Source organism: Ictalurus punctatus, chromosome 18, assembly GCF_001660625.3.
Source record: "Ictalurus punctatus breed USDA103 chromosome 18, Coco_2.0, whole genome shotgun sequence".
In the NCBI taxonomy this organism is placed as follows: Eukaryota; Metazoa; Chordata; class Actinopteri; order Siluriformes; family Ictaluridae; genus Ictalurus; species Ictalurus punctatus.
The window spans coordinates 5257501-5275169 of NC_030433.2; the positions used below are offsets into that span (position 1 = coordinate 5257501).

The window sequence follows — 17669 nt, forward strand, 5'->3', positions numbered from 1 at the left end:
CGATACTAATGAATCAGCTACGATACGATACTATACGATCTCAATTCTTAAAGCAACGATTCTATATTTCGCGATACTAATGAATCAGCTACGATACGATACTATACGATCTCAATTCTTAAAGCAACGATTCTATATTTCGCGATACAAATGAATCAGCTACGATACGATACTATACGATTTCAATTCTTAAAGCAACGATTCCATATTTGGCGTTACTAATGAATCAGCTACGATACGATACTATACGATTTCAATTCTTCAATGATTCCATATATGATGATGCAAATGAATCTCCTATGATACAATATGATGCAATTTCGAATTCTTAAGGTAATGATTCAATATATGGCAACACCACAGAATCTGCTGTGATATAAAATGATACAACACGACTTCAATTCTTACGGCAACGATTCGATATTTGATGGTTGAGTCTGCGTCAGTGTGCTATAATAAAATTGATACTTAAGGAAACGATTCGATATTTGAGAATCACACTGAATCAGCTCCGATCCAGATATAATTCTGCAGTAACGTGCAGTAAAAATACAACTTTTTTAACGCTGACGGACAAAATTTGCAACCTCTTTTTCTCTTGACCTGAAATATTCTGCTGCTGTTCCTAATAAATGCAGTTAACTGATGTGAAATATATACTCATCCGATCTTACGGATCGAACATACGGCACACTGATAAGAGATTATTTCGTATTAACAAAACTCCAAACATTCTCATTTTACCTTTGCAGAGAGCGAGAGCGCGTCTGACCTGCATCTAAAGAAGAAAGCAGTGAACAAAGAGGTCTGGTTATGTTCGGACAATTCTCAGACGATTGCTTTCGGTGGACATTCCACGCTCAAACCGATCGGATTACTTGGAAAACAAATCTAATCTCGTCATCGTTTGTTAGCTTGATGTTACTGTGGCATGATTTGTCATCATCGTCACTGCGTCGTTGCTCTGCTCAATGCAACCACCCACCATCTGCTCTAAAAAACACCTGGGCATACAGTAGTACCACACACACACACACACACACACACACAGGGCTCACAGATGAGCTGTCTCCTATGGTGAGAAATCCTATGGTGAGGAATCTGTGCCACATTCAAATAAACAGAGCGTGACGAGCTGTTCCTGAAGAGACTTCTGCTCCTGCATCTCACACTGCTGACTGCCGAGTGTAGAGTCATCTGATGAAATGTTACATGGGGGCGGGGTAGTCGTACACGTACAGAGCTGCTGATTGGTCAGAAGATGTCGATTCATTTTCTTTAGACAACAGTTAGTTCCGCTTCACTAATCTGATTGGCCGATCGCGTTCCAAGAGCGCTTATATTAAGTAGAACCGCACTACGATGTTTCCGCATCGCTCCGTTCATCCGTGTAAAACTCCAATTCCAGCAACAGTTAAGTGAAACCAGCTTGTTCCTGGTGGCTGCTGAGGGAACGGCTGTTAGCTGCTATAACGCAAGTTCACCAACACTCGACTCGACAAATATAAAAGCACAAAAGTACGGTGTGTTGTTCATTAATGTGCAAAATCGCTGAAACGATCGGCTTTGTATTGTGCCTCGGCACACTGCCCCGTTGTTGATCGGGCAGGGGTGGCTCAGCGGTTAAGACCTCGGTCTGTTGATCATGAGTTCATACCCCAGCTCTGCCAAGCTGGTACTGTTGGGCCCTTGAACGAGGCCCTTAACCCTCAACTGCTCAGTTGTATAAATGAGATAGACGTAAGCCGCTCTGGATAAAGGAGTCTGCCAAATGCCGTAAACAAAATGATTATTTTCCTAAAACAGCACACACCCAAATGCTTTGATCGCCACACGGTGAGATATTCAAAGTGGGTATGTGTACGAGTGACAGTATAACCAAAGATCTTGCTTTACAGTTTAGTATTCCCTCCCCCCGTGTCATTGTGATATTTTTCTGCGACGATTATTTACGATATTTAAATGTGACGGTCTCCTTTTCCGTTGTATCCCGAAGTCAGGGCTGTTTACTCTGACAAACTCCATATCATCAAAAATCAACCATCCCACGGCGATTCCACTGAAACGCTTCAAACTCACACTAGGTTTAATTAGACTGGGTACGCACATCAGTCTCAATCCAATTTCGCTTCGGAGTTTTTATCTCCGGGAAACAGATATTCGCTGTCCGTTTAGGATGTGGCGTTAATGGCGAGCACTCGGAGCTCTTTTTTGTATTTTTTTTGAGGCATGGCTCTGTGGGCAGCGGCGCGAATAGAAGCTGTCTCGGGTGTGAGAGAGCTAATGTCTGCTTCGTTGGAAATGTGGAAAGAGATTCATTTATTTTTTTTTCTCATTAAAACTATACTTATGCCCAGAAAAAAACCCCCTCGAGCCATTAATAGTTTGGCGTGCTGTGGGCATCGGGAGAAAAGCTGGTTCTGCGCTGGTTTAAGCGATAGCATTAGAGGAGCAGAGTTCAAATATTAGGGTCATGGTGTGGGGGCGCGTATTTAATCTGGATAATGAGGAGCCGGCATGACCAAGGCCAATTTTTTACCCCGAGGCTCTCGTGTCTCAATCGCGTGCGCTGTCTCTCTCTCATTCTGTCTCTCTCTCATTCTGTCTCTCTCTCATTCTGTCCCTCTCTCATTCCGTCCCTCTCATTCTGTCTCTCTCTCTCATTCCATCTCTCTCTCATTCCGTCTCTCTCTCTCATTCCGTCTCTCTCTCTCATTCCGTTTCTCTCTCATTCCGTCCCTCTCTCTCATTCTGTCCCTCTCTCTCATTCTGTCCCTCTCTCTCATTCTGTCCCTCTCTCTCATTCCGTCTCTCTCTCATTCCGTCTCTCTCTCATTCCGTCTCTCTCTCATTCCGTCTCTCTCTCATTCCGTCTCTCTCTCTCATTCCGTTTCTCTCTCATTCCGTCTCTCTCTCATTCCGTCTCTCTCTCATTCCGTCTCTCTCATTCTGTCCCTCTCTCTCATTCTGTCCCTCTCTCTCATTCTGTCTCTCTCTCTCATTCCCTCTCTCTCATTCTGTCCCTCTCTCTCATTCTGTCCCTCTCTCTCTCATTCTGTCCCTCTCTCTCATTCCGTCTCTCTCTCATTCCGTCTCTCTCTCATTCCGTCCCTCTCATTCCGTCTCTCTCTCTCTCATTCTGTCCCTCTCTCTCTCTCATTCTGTCCCTCTCTCTCATTCCATCTCTCTCTCTCTCATTCTGTCCCTCTCGCTCATTCTGTCCCTCTCTCTCATTCCGTCCCTCTCTCTCATTCCGTCCCCCTCTCTCATTCCGTCCCTCTCTCTCATTCCGTCCCTCTCTCTCATTCCGTCCCTCTCTCTCATTCCGTCCCCCTCTCTCATTCCGTCCCTCTCTCTCATTCTGTCCCCCTCTCTCATTCTGCCCCTCTCTCTCATTCTGCCCCTCTCTCATTCCGTCCCTCTCTCTCATTCCGTCCCCCTCTCTCATTCCGTCCCTCTCTCTCATTCCGTCCCCCTCTCTCATTCTGCCCCTCTCTCTCATTCTGTCCCTCTCTCTCATTCCATCCCTCTCTCTCATTCTGCCCCTCTCTCTCATTCTGTCTTTCTCTCTCATTCTGCCCCTCTCTCTCATTCTGTCCCTCTCTCTCATTCTGTCTCTCTCTCTCATTCTGCCCCTCTCTCTCATTCCGTCTCTCTCTCATTCCATCTCTCTCTCTCATTCTGTCCCTCTCTCATTCTGTCTCTCTCTCTCATTCCGTCTCCCTCTCTCTCATTCTATCCCTCTCTCATTCTGTCCCTCATTCTCTCTTTTCAGTCTCTTGCTCGTTCCACTTTCTCATCTCAGTGTCTCACATGATCGATTTCTCAATATGCACCCCATTTTTCTTTACACCAAGCCACTAAAAGCGTGAAATGATCGATTTCTGTCAAAACGTGGAGGCTGTCAAACAAACCACTGATGACGGTTTAACTAGCGGGAGAAAAGCCGATGAAGAGTAGATCTCAATACGCCATCTAAACGGAGTGTTTATATATAGTTTACAGTCTGATCTAGAAGGAATAAAACACCCGGGGGCGTGCTGTTATAGGAAAATGATCAGCGGCAAGGCGATGCGTTGAAGCAGAGTTACCGTTTCCGTCCTATAACAGGACGACCCCGAAGTGTTTTATTCCTCTTACGCCACAGCAATCTGCCAACAAGTACATTCTTTTAACTGTATTTGTTAATGCCCCATCGTCCTTTTTAGCCGTTTATAATCACGGTTAACGTTGGGGAATCTTTGCAAAACGAGTTAGTGAAACAAAAACTGAGAAACCGAGAAGCCCACTGTCACGCCGGACAACTTTCCCGACATCGTTTACTCTTACGAAGCGCTGACACTGGAGACAACTTCCAAAAAAAATGTTAAGCAAACAACTCCACAAAGAAAACTTCACCATATCATCAACTATACGTTTTTTTTTTTATTATTTGTTTATGTGGAGCATCTCCAATACAAGTCTCAATTTCAAGCTAGCGTGCGTGAAAATAAGTGTTTAGTAGTGATGTGTTTCTCATCACCTGATTTAACTAACTAACTAACTAACGTCCTTAAAGTCCCTATGAAATCAATATGCTCGCCTTAAGGTTATCTATAAGCTAGTGCGCTCCAAAACAATGACCAAATTCCCATTTAGAAGATATATACATTCAGGATTTAGGGTCTCTCTCTACCACCGATACGGATCAGCAATGTTCATGACATCATTCTGCACTTCAGCTTCTCATCAGATTTTCTGTCCAATCAAACACTCTCTAGAATCTGAAGTGTCCCGCCCCCAATTAAATTATTTTTATTATTTTTTTTAAATCACCTTGCCGAAGTTGCCGTTTGTTGAGCGAGAGGAATCGAAATCGAAGCGGTCGAAACCCGTCTCTGGCTGTTTGAACGCACGCATTTTATTCCGTTTTCCAATTGGTTAAGAAGGAAACTACTCGAATCCGTTCATGTTGAAGAAGGAAGTATTTGCGCCAAATGACGGCTTCGTGACTAACTGACCAGTAGCGCTTAGCCCTGGCTGTGACGTTATTGAGGTAATTATCATTATTGGCTATTTAAAAAGTGCAAGGAGACACTGACTTCCTGTTTCAGCGGACGTTACCTCAACACACCGAATGACGCTGCGCATTTCAACGCACTTCTCGGGAACTTTACAAAAAACAAAACAAAAAAAAAAAAAAAAATGATTCGTGCACAAAGATTGATCGGATGTATTCAAAAGTAGAACAATGAACCGAAGTCTGGAATTTACGGTTTCAGTCCCGCATTTTTATGAAATTAATAACCAGAAACAGCTATATATGATCTTTCAGGATGAGGAAGGAGAGTGTGGCTTGTCTATGGCCCGTTCACATGAAGTGTTTTTACGCTGAGATTTCAAAGTTGCGGGGATGCAACGAACACGGCTGTGTGAAAAGAAAAAGAAAGTGGGAGAGCGAGGAGAAGATTGTGGAAAAGTGACACACCTCTACATGCTGCTCTCTTTTCTATTTCATAGCAAAAACAAGATCCTAGACATGACTCTCTCTCTCTCTCTCTCTATTCTGTCTCTCTCTCTCTCTCTCTCTCTCTATTCTGTCTGTCTCTCTCTCTCTATTCTGTCTGTGTCTCTCTCTCTCCCTCTCACACACACAGCATTCTAGAGAGACACAGTATGATGCATTATCCAGATGTGGATGCCAGATGTCCTTTTGCAATAAAACTAAAAGTCTGCGTTTGACTGCTTAGATAAGTATATAAAGCCGAACAAGACCGTTATTAACTTCCAGCCAAACGTTACGATATTTTAAAAGATAAACCAACAAACAGGAGTCATGGAGGCATCAACACGAAGGCTGCAAGTCTATAAGGAAGCAGCTCGACACTTTACCTTGAAATGTAACCAGTGAGAAATGTAAAATATTATTCCTGCATTCATTTCATTCTTCAAACATCCGTTGCTTTGAGTCGTCCGTTACAGATCGTGAAAACGTTTGACCTGAACGCGTTCAGCCCCATAAAATATTTTGAATCGTCCACGACGTCACGTTTAACAACAAACCGCATCGCCCGAGTTTCGTGAAGATCATGAGAGGAGGAAGAAGAGTTCTCTCCTTCTTTATTGTTCCTTTTCAATAATGTTACAATCTTGACTGATGACATCACTTTGAAAGTAGAACGCTGTTCTAACCCATATTATAGACGGAGAGTAAATTACTGACTACGTTTACATGGGCAGCAGTAATCTAATTATGGACCTAATTCTGAATAAGACAATGTTCTGATTAAGGTGTTTACATGAGTCGCTGTTAGAATGCTCCTGTCATGTCCCTGTTTTACATGTTTTAGAACATAGAGCGATTAACGGCACACGTCATTACGTCACCGTGCCACGCCGTCCGACGTCCCTCCAGAATTTCACGTATCGACAGACAGTACGTCTTCGTTATGGTACCGTATACAGTTTTGGGTGTTTTTATTTCTAATTTCACAAAAGCTTCAAGTGCAGTTAATTATTCATCATGCTGTACGTGCTAACAGACGACTGATTGAAGCTGTGGGCTGCGTCCCAAACTGCGTACTTACATACTGTATAGTAGCCGAGATACATGTATTTCACCTGCTATATAGTAGGTAAGTACGCGGTTTGGGACGCAGCCGTGTTCTCTTGTTTGCCGTCAAACGGTTGAGCGCTGCCGTGTGAGTACGTGTCCTGTCGCACAATGCGGTGAAAACTCCTACACGACGTTAATAGTGTGATTAAGGTGTTTACATGTCTGTAACGCATATCGGTAATGCGACTAAAACAGGAACACTCCAGACGTCTTAATTCCATTTGTGTTTACTTCGAGTATGACTTTAGTCGGATTAAGGTCATCAATAATCGCTGTTTACGTGCTAGTTTCTTAATCAGAGTATCGTCTTAATCAGGTTAATATCAGATTACTGTTGTCCATGTAAACGCACTGATTGTTGTCATTATAAGGAAATGTCCTCATGTCATTGGCATGTACGCAGGTTAACCAAGTTTTGTGTATTTGCCAGGCTAAATCCTGGCTAAAATTTCAAGCACGCTACTCATTTAAGAGGAATACAGATCCTGTCAGCAAAGAGACAGTGTATAAATAACGTAACACGCCTAAAATGGGTTAACACGTTCACATCTTAGATACTGTGGTTAAAATGTTTAAACAGCACCGCGATTGTAGAGGCATGCGGTCTAGTTTACCACAGGAAACACAAAGCAGCCTGGTCAGAATCTCTCTCTTCTGGCTCCTGTCATGCGAATAACCCACAGCTAGGTGATGCGAGTGGGTGTCTCTATAATTAGGACACACTTCTCCTAACAGCAGCTGCTTTGACTCGGCTGGGCGTGTCCTCGATTAGCTGACACAGTGTTTCAGTGCAGACGATGTGAAAGAAATATGCTGTGGTGCAACTAAAAACAGTTCGATCGAATAAATTCCCCTGCAGTCGGTGGTGCGAGATCTAAAACAGGAAACCCCACAGGATGAGAGGACGGTCACGACTCAGCAGACGCACACAGATGCAGGAGGAGAGAGGGTAGAGCGAAAATGTAACCCGTCGCTCGCCTCGTCGATAGGCTTCAGCGCCTAATCAATGAACAAGCTGGCAAATAATGATGTCCCAGCTCGAAGCAAATAATTACAGATCGAAGAACAGATGCCAGTGCTCGGGTCAAAGGTCATTAGGGTGAGGTATTTATACTGGTGTATTTTGTGTTAGGTGGAAAGCAGGGGTTGTCCCTGATGCATCACCTAGGTCATGATAGAAACACCCTCTTTTGTTTCATCCATTTATGTTACATATCGATATTATAAATATCGCTCTGACTACGAAGACGGTTTTTGCGTGCTACTATTTTGAAATGGTACCATGAGTCGTATTCGAATTGAGTGTCCATGTTTTTTTGGGGGGTTTTTTTAGGCTTTTTCGCCATCCTGACCAAAGACCAAACCCAAAATCGCTGTACGGGGGTAGCTAGTGGGTGTTTTTAAGTTTACTACGGACGACATGTGTATAAGCTGGCTGCGGGACATACGCAAAACAGCACATATTTGGAGACAGATCAGATTTCTTCTAAAAAAAAAAAAACAAAACAAGATAAAATAAACAAACATTGCAGACTGAAATGCTTGTGTATAAAATGCATCACTGTCTACTAGTGACACACTGAGCCTAGAACAACGTTTTTTTTTTGCTCTTCCCAATTTCTCATGACGCTTTGATGTACAGGAATAGAACAGCGAAAACATCTGCGCTGTTATGTTTTGGATAAATCAAACACTCGATACCCGTAACCGCACGTCGAGGATCACTGCCTGAACAAATACCTGGAACCAGAGAACATGGCTAACGTTTCATAGTCCGGTGGGAATGATATTCATTTGCAATGATAGACAACGATTTGCATGTCATTTGCATAGAGTTGACTTCACTCAACTTAGTTTGCATTGCTGGCCCCGCCCCCTTTTCACTTCATCTCTAACAGCTGTGAGAAGCTCTCAAGAATGACCTCTGGCCTCCTTGTTGCATTTCTCCCAGTGTGAACACAGTGCTTCTATGTGAAGTAATAATATTACAGCTGTCTATATCCTTTATGGGTAACTACACTATTATTAGAGACACGTCATGTGAAAAGAAAGAAGAAATCTCTGATCAGTGTTTGCACTTTTGGCTGATTGTTTATAGGCTACAGGTGCTTCAGAGGAAAAAGGTTTACAACTCTAAGGCTGCGGTGGCTGGATGAAAATGGATGCTCTTACCGTAGTACTAATTTATTCAGCACCCACTGCCTTCATAAAAATATAATATTGCTGCAAGCAGCGGGCCCAGGCACCCAAGGTGTCTAGCTCATGAGCCAGTATTGGCATGTCAATGTCATTGTGTCGCATAACTGAACACATACATACATGTGAACTCGGAGTGCATGACGTACAGTGGAATTATGCCACACTTCCTGTTTGTGCTGCATTACATGCTAACTGATCACCTTGTCGTGGCAACACTGTTTAAGATATCAAGCATTTCTTCACAATTGAGCATCGTGTATATATTGCCGTCATGAGGATTGAATTTGGTTAGAATCTGACGCTCTAGGCAGAATATTTAAGAGTTCGGTACTTAAAACAAGCAAAAGCTAACATGACTGACTTCCTGTTGGGTGTAGTTAATGGGTATGAATGTAAAATTTGCTTGTCCTAAAAAGACCTATGTGCAATACTACCGAAGACTACCGAATTTGGTGCGTGCTGGTGAAACCGGGCACTCGTATTTAAGGAAAAAACGCACCTCCGGGGTTGGGGGTTTGAAATCCGCCTCCGCCCTGTGTATGTGGAGTTTGCATGTTCGCAGTGCTTTAGGGATTTCCTCTGGATGCTCAGATTTCCTCCTCCAGTCCAAAAACTTTTTCTGTAGGCTGATTGGTATTTCCAAATTGTCCGTAGTACGTGAATGTGTGTGCGATTGTGCTTTGCAATGGGTTGGCACCCCATCCAGGGTGTCCCCCGCCTTGTGCCCTGAGTTTCCTGGGACAGGCTCCAGGCTCCCCTACAACCCTGTGTAGGATAACGGGTATGGAAAATATATGGATGGATGGATGGATGGATGGAATGGTTTGCTTCCTGTTGGGCAGAGTTAAAGGATGTGATTGTGAAATTTGATTGTAAGGGACTTCTGAATTTGGTGCATGTAGATAAAACTGAATGCTCATATTTAAGAAAAATGCCTTTGGGCCATACATAGATCCGACATAAAAATTTGTGAAGTTTCTGAGCTTGCCAAGTACCCCAGAAATGCTGAAAATGAATAAACAAGGCAAGAACAAGAAGGTCCTTTGCACCCTTGGTGCATGGCCCCCAATAATTGCACCAGTGCATATGTTTCATCTCTTCAGGAAAACAAGGAAAGTCCATTTTTGGTCTGTCTCTGAGACTCTGTATACAATTTATGACTCAAGCTGATCGCTTGCTCTCTGATGAACAATTAAACCACACCTTGAACCAGATTCATTTGCAATGTAATCTAATGCATTGACATTAACTGTCTCATAATTACTGTTATTAGCATACTTCATTTCTCCCAGGCACGAAGGCAACTCTGGGTGATGAAGGACCCACTTCTGACACCATGGAAATTCTATATAAGTAGAAATTCTGGCCTAATTTCAGACGAACCAACCGAAAGAACATTCTAGTATTGCTCCAGAACTACAGGGAGACACTTCAACAGGATACTGTATGTAGAGAAAGAGGCTCCTTCAATAAAATGTCAGAAGAACACAGCACGTTTCAGTGCCACGAATAAACCCTGAGGGTCACGCCAGGCCACAGACTCCACAACCGCTAGAGCTCTGAGCGACTCACCACGATGTGACAGGACACAAAAGATTCCTTTCTCCAACCTCTCTCACACGATGAGTGCTCGCTGAATCAGGCTGCGCTCCGAGTGCTCTTAAAAACACGCACAGGGAACGTCGCAGAGGGTAAAATTGACTTGCATTAGTCACAGACTGCGTTCTCTGCCAAGTCACATCCAGAGAGCTCTCCTGCTGTGCTTGCAGGCCTTGCAGTTGCAGAGACACTCTCAAAACTTCCATGTCTCACATCTCGGCTTAACGGACTCTCAGCACTCGGGCGTCCGGTTTCGAGTTTTTAAATATCTTCACATGCAGATGTGATACACACCCAGTGATCACATCAAAGATACTGCCACCTCAACAGGAAGTGGTTCTGCTCAACCCTCTTCAGCTCTCAGCCTGTTGAGGTCATTTAGTGATTTAGTCACCCCTCACTCTGTGTGTAGGCTAATGGTAAAATGCTAGGCTAAAGCGTTAGCTAATGGTACTCTTCCCCCAGGGTCTAATGGGCCGCTCCATCAGCTCATTACCGTGCCGGATAAAAGGCTTTATTTGTGGAGCCCAGGCACGTAAAGACACACAAACAGAGCCTGCTGTGTCCCCAAGGGCCTCACAGCCCCAACTGCACAGCCAAATCCGACGCACAGCTTGAGCCCACATGCTGCTCCTGGAGCCAGACACCATCTTAAAGCTTTCATTTGAAAAGGCACCTGAGCCTAGAGCAGGGAAGGAACGACACAAGCACGGGAGAAGGAAGCAAAGAGCAATGCTAAGATGTGGAGTTGAGTGGGGGAGAGATGGAAATTTACCTGATGCCTTTGATCTGAGCGATGCTGTGGTGGGAGATTCTGGACAGCGCAGAGATCACCTATGAAAATACAAGAAGTTTGGATTAGCAATGATGTGAGACACAAGTAAGGAATAAAAACACACTGTGGCATGCGGTCATAGGAAAATAATCAGCGATGGAGTGCTGGGGTGGGGTGTGGTGTGGTGGGGTGTGGTGTGGTGTGGTGCGGCCTGACACGAAGCAAGGCTATGGAAAAACTGAAACGTATCACATACTACAAGCGCATTCATATAAACCTGTTATCTGAATTACAGCCCGTTGTAAAATATTAATCAGCACCTTCTGACCTATCAGAAGAGAATATTCAGCAATGCTGTGGTGTAATTAATCATCTTACAGCTTGGCAGACATAATGTGACAAAAGCATATAGCTCTAAATCCCTACATACCGTTTCTCAGGGATTTACACAGTCTTCTTCTGTTTTCTCTCTCCGAGCTTCCTGTGCATTAGCAGCGGCTAACAGGGTTAAATGCATAGAGCACTCAAACCCAGTTAATGCCAGTCATGAGTCATGTGCGAGTGGGCTCATCGGTTTAGACACTGCGGGCTTCCAGATGGTGTGATCAAGAGCTCTGGGAGTGTTTTGTAGATCCACACACACATACACACGCATAATTATAAACACGTAACGTTGGAAAGGCTTTTGTCTTGCCTCATTACATGCTTATAGGAGTGTTAAACCCATTGCCATGTTGACACCAGCTGCCCATCAGCCTTAGCAAAGTGCTTTGTGTGTGTGTGTGTGTTTGTCTCTCTAAGCAGGTGTGCACCCTCTCAGCTTGGCTATATACACTGACTCAGTGCTCCTGCCGCCATGAAGGTGAGTCCATAAATGTGAACGAGCTCTAATGAGAGCCATCACATCTCAAAGCGTCTCTCTGAGAACACGCCTTCATTTCACACACCATTTACACACAGTCATATCACTTCTTCATAACTTTCATATTTTCAAAGAGAGCTGGAGTTTTGAGGCAGGGGAGGTGATATGGAAAAGTAGTATATCATGTGTATATATATAGTATACAATGCAAAATATATGCAGTGATATTTACTTTTACTGTGGGTATGAATAGATTACGCAAAACATGCCGGTAAAATGGAAATGCAACAAGTTAAAAAAACAGCCAGTCAACCAGCAGTGAGTCACATGGCCATCAGGTGGTCGTCCAGTCAGTCAGTCATCCAGTCAGTCATCCATTCAGTCAGTCAGTCATCCAGTCAGTCAGTCATCCATTCAGTCAGTCAATCAGTCAGTCATCCAGTCAGTCAGTCATCCAGTCAGTCATCCAGTCAGTCAGTCATTCAGTCATCCATTAAGTCAGTCAGTCATCCATTCAGTCAATCATCCAGTCAGTCATCCATTAAGTCAGTCAGTCATCCATTCAGTCAGTCATCCAGTCAGTCATCCATTAAGTCAGTCAGTCATCCAGTCAGTCAGTCAGTCATCCAGTCAGTCAGTCATCCAGTCAGTCAGTCTGTCAGTCTTTCAGTCAGTCAATAAGTTGCTCAATCCATTAGTGAGTCAGTAAGTCAGTGAGTCAGTTGACCATCAGAAAAAAAAACAATCAGTCAGTCTGTCAGTGCTTCAGGCAGTCAGTCCATCAATCAATCAGTCTGTCTGTCTGTCTGTCTGTCTGTCAGTCAAAAAGTTCATCAGGTGTCCATCATTCAGTGGTTTACAAAAAATAAAAACAGTGCCAGTTTGTCTGTCAATCAGTGTAAATCATTCTGTTAGTTGTCAATTCGTCAGTCAGGAAGTAATTAAATCAAACTTAACAAAGAACTAAAGGGAACATTTTTTATCTAGTCTATTACTTGTTAATCTAAGTACCAGTGGAGTTGGTCGATGTTGTGATGAACTGTCTAATACTGACACCTGTTACACGATCGGAATAATCTTAATGTCCATTTCTACCAGAAAGCTACACATATAAACTTTACGTTGCATCTTATTCCACCACCTGCTCCTCATGAGCCTGTAGTTGTCTCTCAGCCTGTGGGTTTTCTCATGCAGCCCAGCTGAGGGTAAATGAAGCCTTTAGGATCAATAGCACCGCGTTACTCTGAATGCATGCATTTGTCAGCCCTCTGTCTCGCCGCTTCATGCACCAACAGCTAATGGGTATAAATATTAATGGAGCCTCAGTGTGGTGACACCAGGGCTGCCCGGCTGAGTTATAGACCACCGATGCAGCTTTTCATCACTCTCTCTCGCTCTCCGTTTCTCTCTCGCACCTCGCTCAGCTTGCAATGAATCTCGGCTCACCCGTCCCTCTTTCTCCTGCTATATCGCTCTCATCCCTCACTCTTTCCTCTTTTTTCCTCATTCTTCAGTCATCACTCAGGTCAGGTCGGAACCTCTTTCTGTTTCGTCATTATTGATTTCCCTCTCATCTCAGTGGCGCTCCCTGAGGAGCAGTCAGTCGCAGCCGGAAGGAAACACATGGCCTCTGTCACCTCTCACACACACAGCAGATCAAACACAATAACTGATTTGGAGGAAAGGAAGAGAAAATATTACACTCCGTGGGGACACAGGTGATCCGCTGCATCAGACAACAGCAGGGGAGTCTGAGGAGCAAGGAGCGAGTGAAGGGAGAAGAGAAGAGAATTGAAGAAAGCAGAAAAAGAAGAGAAATGAGAAGAAAAGAGAGGAGGAGAAAGGACAAGAGAAAAGTAAAGAAAAAGGAGGAAAGGAGAGGAGGAAAGCAGGAGAGGAGAAGAGAGGAAAGGAGAGGAGGAAAGCAGGAGAGGAGAAAAGAAGAAAGGAGAGGAGGAAAGCTGGAGAGAAGAAGAGAGGAGACTAGGAAAGCAGGAGAGGAGAGGAAGACAGGATGAAATAAGCATTCCCAATCATCATCACATCACCAACATGTAAAGATGAACACTCCTCTACAGCCAGCGCTCACAGCTTCATACTGTACACTGAATGCCAAATCTAACAATGGAACTGAATCCCAGCCTCGGAGTCGAGGTGTGCACGAGCAGTGAGACTTCCCAGAGCGGTGCGTGGGTAAATGAGACGGAGCCCGGCTTCAGTTAATAAGAGGACTCTTTGCTGGGAGACGTGAGAAACGTGAGAACAGATGGCTGTGTGAAGAGTCACACAGTCCCTAACTTCATTAATAATCCACCTGATGAGATGCCACTGAGCTCTAACCAGCACAGAGCCTCGCCGATCTGCCTTTAACTAACCACACACACACACACACACACACACAAATTAATGACCTTGACTCGGCTGAAGTAGAGCTAACTCCCAGCACTTGTTGGTCAAGTGTGTGCCCTTGTGTGCAGCAGAGAGTGTTCCTCTGTGATCAGTAGAGGAACAGCACCAGGGAAGCAGCACTTCTACTCAATGAGATGCAGAGGTGTGTGCGGAGGGTCAGTTTAGGGTCGTGGCTGGAGAAACACTAAATGATTTTAGATCAAACACAGAAAAGCAAGATGTGGTGCTGCCCAGACAGACTGGATAGATTACTGAGATGAATCTCTACATATACACAACACAAAAACGAATAAAACCTTTAGCGCGCTAAGCGAAACGTACACTTCCGACGAGCATAGATTTTGCGAGCAAAATCTGACCTCGAGTTCAGCACCAATATCCATCCATTCATCCGCTTCCTGTACCACTTATCCTAAACAAGGTCGCAGCGAGCCTCATCACAGGGAAGTCGGGGCACCGGCTGTGGGACACGCATCACAGGGCACAATCGCACATACATTCACACACCAATTCACTCACTATGGACAATTTAGACATGCCAATCAGCCTACAACACATGTCTTTGGACTGCGGGATTAAACCGGAGTACCTGTGGGAAACTCCCGAAGCTACGGGGCGAACACACAAACTCCGCGAATGGAGGATTCAGCGAAGGCGGGATTCGAATCCCCAACCCCAGAAGTGCGACATGACAACATGAAAACGGAAATATTTAAAGGCGAATGGGTGGAGAAGAGGATTTATTCTCCTTGTGTCACATTCAAAACAGGAATGTTACCAGTTGGGCGGCTGTGGGTCAGGTGGTAGAGCGGGTTTCCACTAATCGTAGGGTTGGCGGTTCGATTCCCGGCCCACGTGACTCCACATACCGAAGTGTCCTTGGGCAAGACACTGAACCCCAAGTTGTTCCCGATGGCAAGTTAGCGCCTTGCATGGCAGCTCTGATCAGAGTCTATGGCACTGGCCAATAGTGGTAACGTGAAGCACTGCTGAGAAACAAAACCTAACCACTTCATTGTTCATATCACTAAGCTAATGACTAATGGACTGTTACAAAGGCCTGAGACTGGAGACCCCTTCCAAAATTGGTTTTTTTTTTTTTTCAATTTGTTTATTCTTAGGCTTAAATTATGTATAGAAAAACAAAAAAAAACAAAGTCACATACACCATACAAGCTGAATTAGTAGAAACTGCATCAAATTTCAGTTTGGATATAGTTGTGTGCCTTTAAATTCTACCAGACTTAAATGGCCACCAGTCAGTAAAAAAAATAAGACTTCTGGGCTCCAGAATGTCATCCTGCTTATTGTCTTCTCAGCACCTTTATGATGCAGGGTTATGCGGCGTGTCTCTGAGCGAGAGGTCATGCGGAGGTAACACGGCTTCATGTTGCCATTTTCTGAGCGGAGAAAAGGTATTAAAAATGAAAGTGCACCCGCAACACTTATCCACCCCTTCCTTCTGTAGCCCCCGGGGGTCAAACAAAGATGGAAGTGAGGAAGATTTTCCTTTTAACGATGAGCCCTCTTACGTCCGGGGCTGTACATCTCCAGAGCTATCGAGGGGCGTGTCCACTATCTGCAAAAGGATTGCGGTCGGTTCCGTGATACAACTGTAGCTGTAATCGAATGAAAAGTAGTAGGCACGGACTCAAACATCTTGCGTCAAGCCAGTATGAGTAAATCCGAGCATATCAGACGTTCGATTTTTTTTTCCCCCCACCGCAGTCTAGAGACCTACGCTGATCAATGCGTGAAATCTGGTCTCGTCAATAGCCAATGAAAACTGAGAAGCCATAAATGCAGGAAGTAGATTTTTAAAATAGTCATTTACTGCTATGGGTAATAATAATATATTAATATACATTATATTGCCAAAAGTATGTGGACACCTACCCATAAGAGAGAACCCTTATGTGGTTCTTCCCCAAACAAAGCTCTACACACAATTACATTTTAATGTCTTTGTACGCTGTAGCATTACAATTTCCCTTCACTGGAACTAAGAGGCCCAAACCTATTCTAGCATGACAACGCCCCTGTGCACAAAGCGAGATCCATGAAGGCATGGTTTGCCAAGGTTTGAGTGAAAGAAAACAAGTGTCCTGCACAGAGCCCTGACCTCAACCCCACTGGAACACCTCTGGGATGAACTGGAACACTGAATGCACCCCGGGTGTGAATGAACACAAATCCCCACAGTCACGAAAATCAAGTGCAAAGCCTTCCCAGAAGAGTGGAAATTATGGGATGTCCTCAAACGTTTAGCCGTATTACGTGGATTGAGTTTGTGGCAGAATGAAGCACCTACACAATGAGAAGTTGAAGGACGACCACGACAATGCAGACAAGGAGAAGTACGTTGTTGTACGTATAGAAGTCTTAAACCAACTGACTGAGTCCAGTTTTGTTTTGCTGACATCGCTGTCTCCTGGAAACGCAAAATTGTACAATTTTCATAACTGATGTGCACAATTCAGTACATTCGGTTGTCTAAAAAAATCAAGAGCCATGTGTGCGACGCCGAGTGTCATAATCTCTTAGCATTTTAAAAGCCGTTATATTATTAATAAGACGTAAATCACAGAATCCCTCCTTTGTGGAGTCCTTATTTCCAAGAACAATTGCCAATTACGTCTATGCTGAAGCTGAAAAAAACAACAAAAACAATCCTCACTGTGTGTGGCTTTTTCTAAAAGTGTGGAACTCGAGCACAAGTGCTTGCTGTAATGAAAGCAAACTTCCATATGAAAGCGATTACACCGTTATACCACGGCTTGCGGTCGCCACTTCCCAGGTTCCCTAAAACAGCAATGGCACCAAAGAAAGTGTGTGTTCACTGTAGACCGTTGGCATTCTCGCACTGCTTGCTTGTCACCTACCTGAACCATTTTCAAAAAAACGTAGTAAACCGCTGCTGACTCAGATGTTTGTGCCACCCTTAAAGCTGCAATATTATGCAATGAAACGTTTAACACACCTATTACCGACTATAAATGTGTGCAGCGCTTCAGGGGGAGAACAAAAAGGCACTTGAGAAAATACTGTGATGAAAATAAAACGCATGACGTCGACTTGAGATATTTTGGTGGTGTACAATTCGGGCTTTCCAGAAACTGCCAATGCGAACCGACTGTGGTCTAAGCAGTGGAAAGAGGCTGTGGATTTTATATAGATATACCCGGACATGGATGGCGTTTGTCTTTTAAGCAGTTGTAATCCTTATAGAA

General features: G+C 44.2%; 1 protein-coding gene across 8 annotated transcripts in view; it reads right to left on the bottom strand.

Moving 5' to 3' along the window:
* vav2 (vav 2 guanine nucleotide exchange factor) overlaps nucleotides 1-17669 on the bottom strand; it is a 184927-nt gene that overhangs the window by 49488 nt on the left and 117770 nt on the right. For all 8 annotated transcript variants that reach the window (XM_053687741.1, XM_053687743.1, XM_053687739.1 and 5 more), the window contains one exon: nucleotides 11169-11227. In XM_053687741.1, the coding sequence (XP_053543716.1) occupies nucleotides 11169-11227 (59 nt within the window). The remainder of the gene's footprint in view (nucleotides 1-11168; nucleotides 11228-17669) is intronic.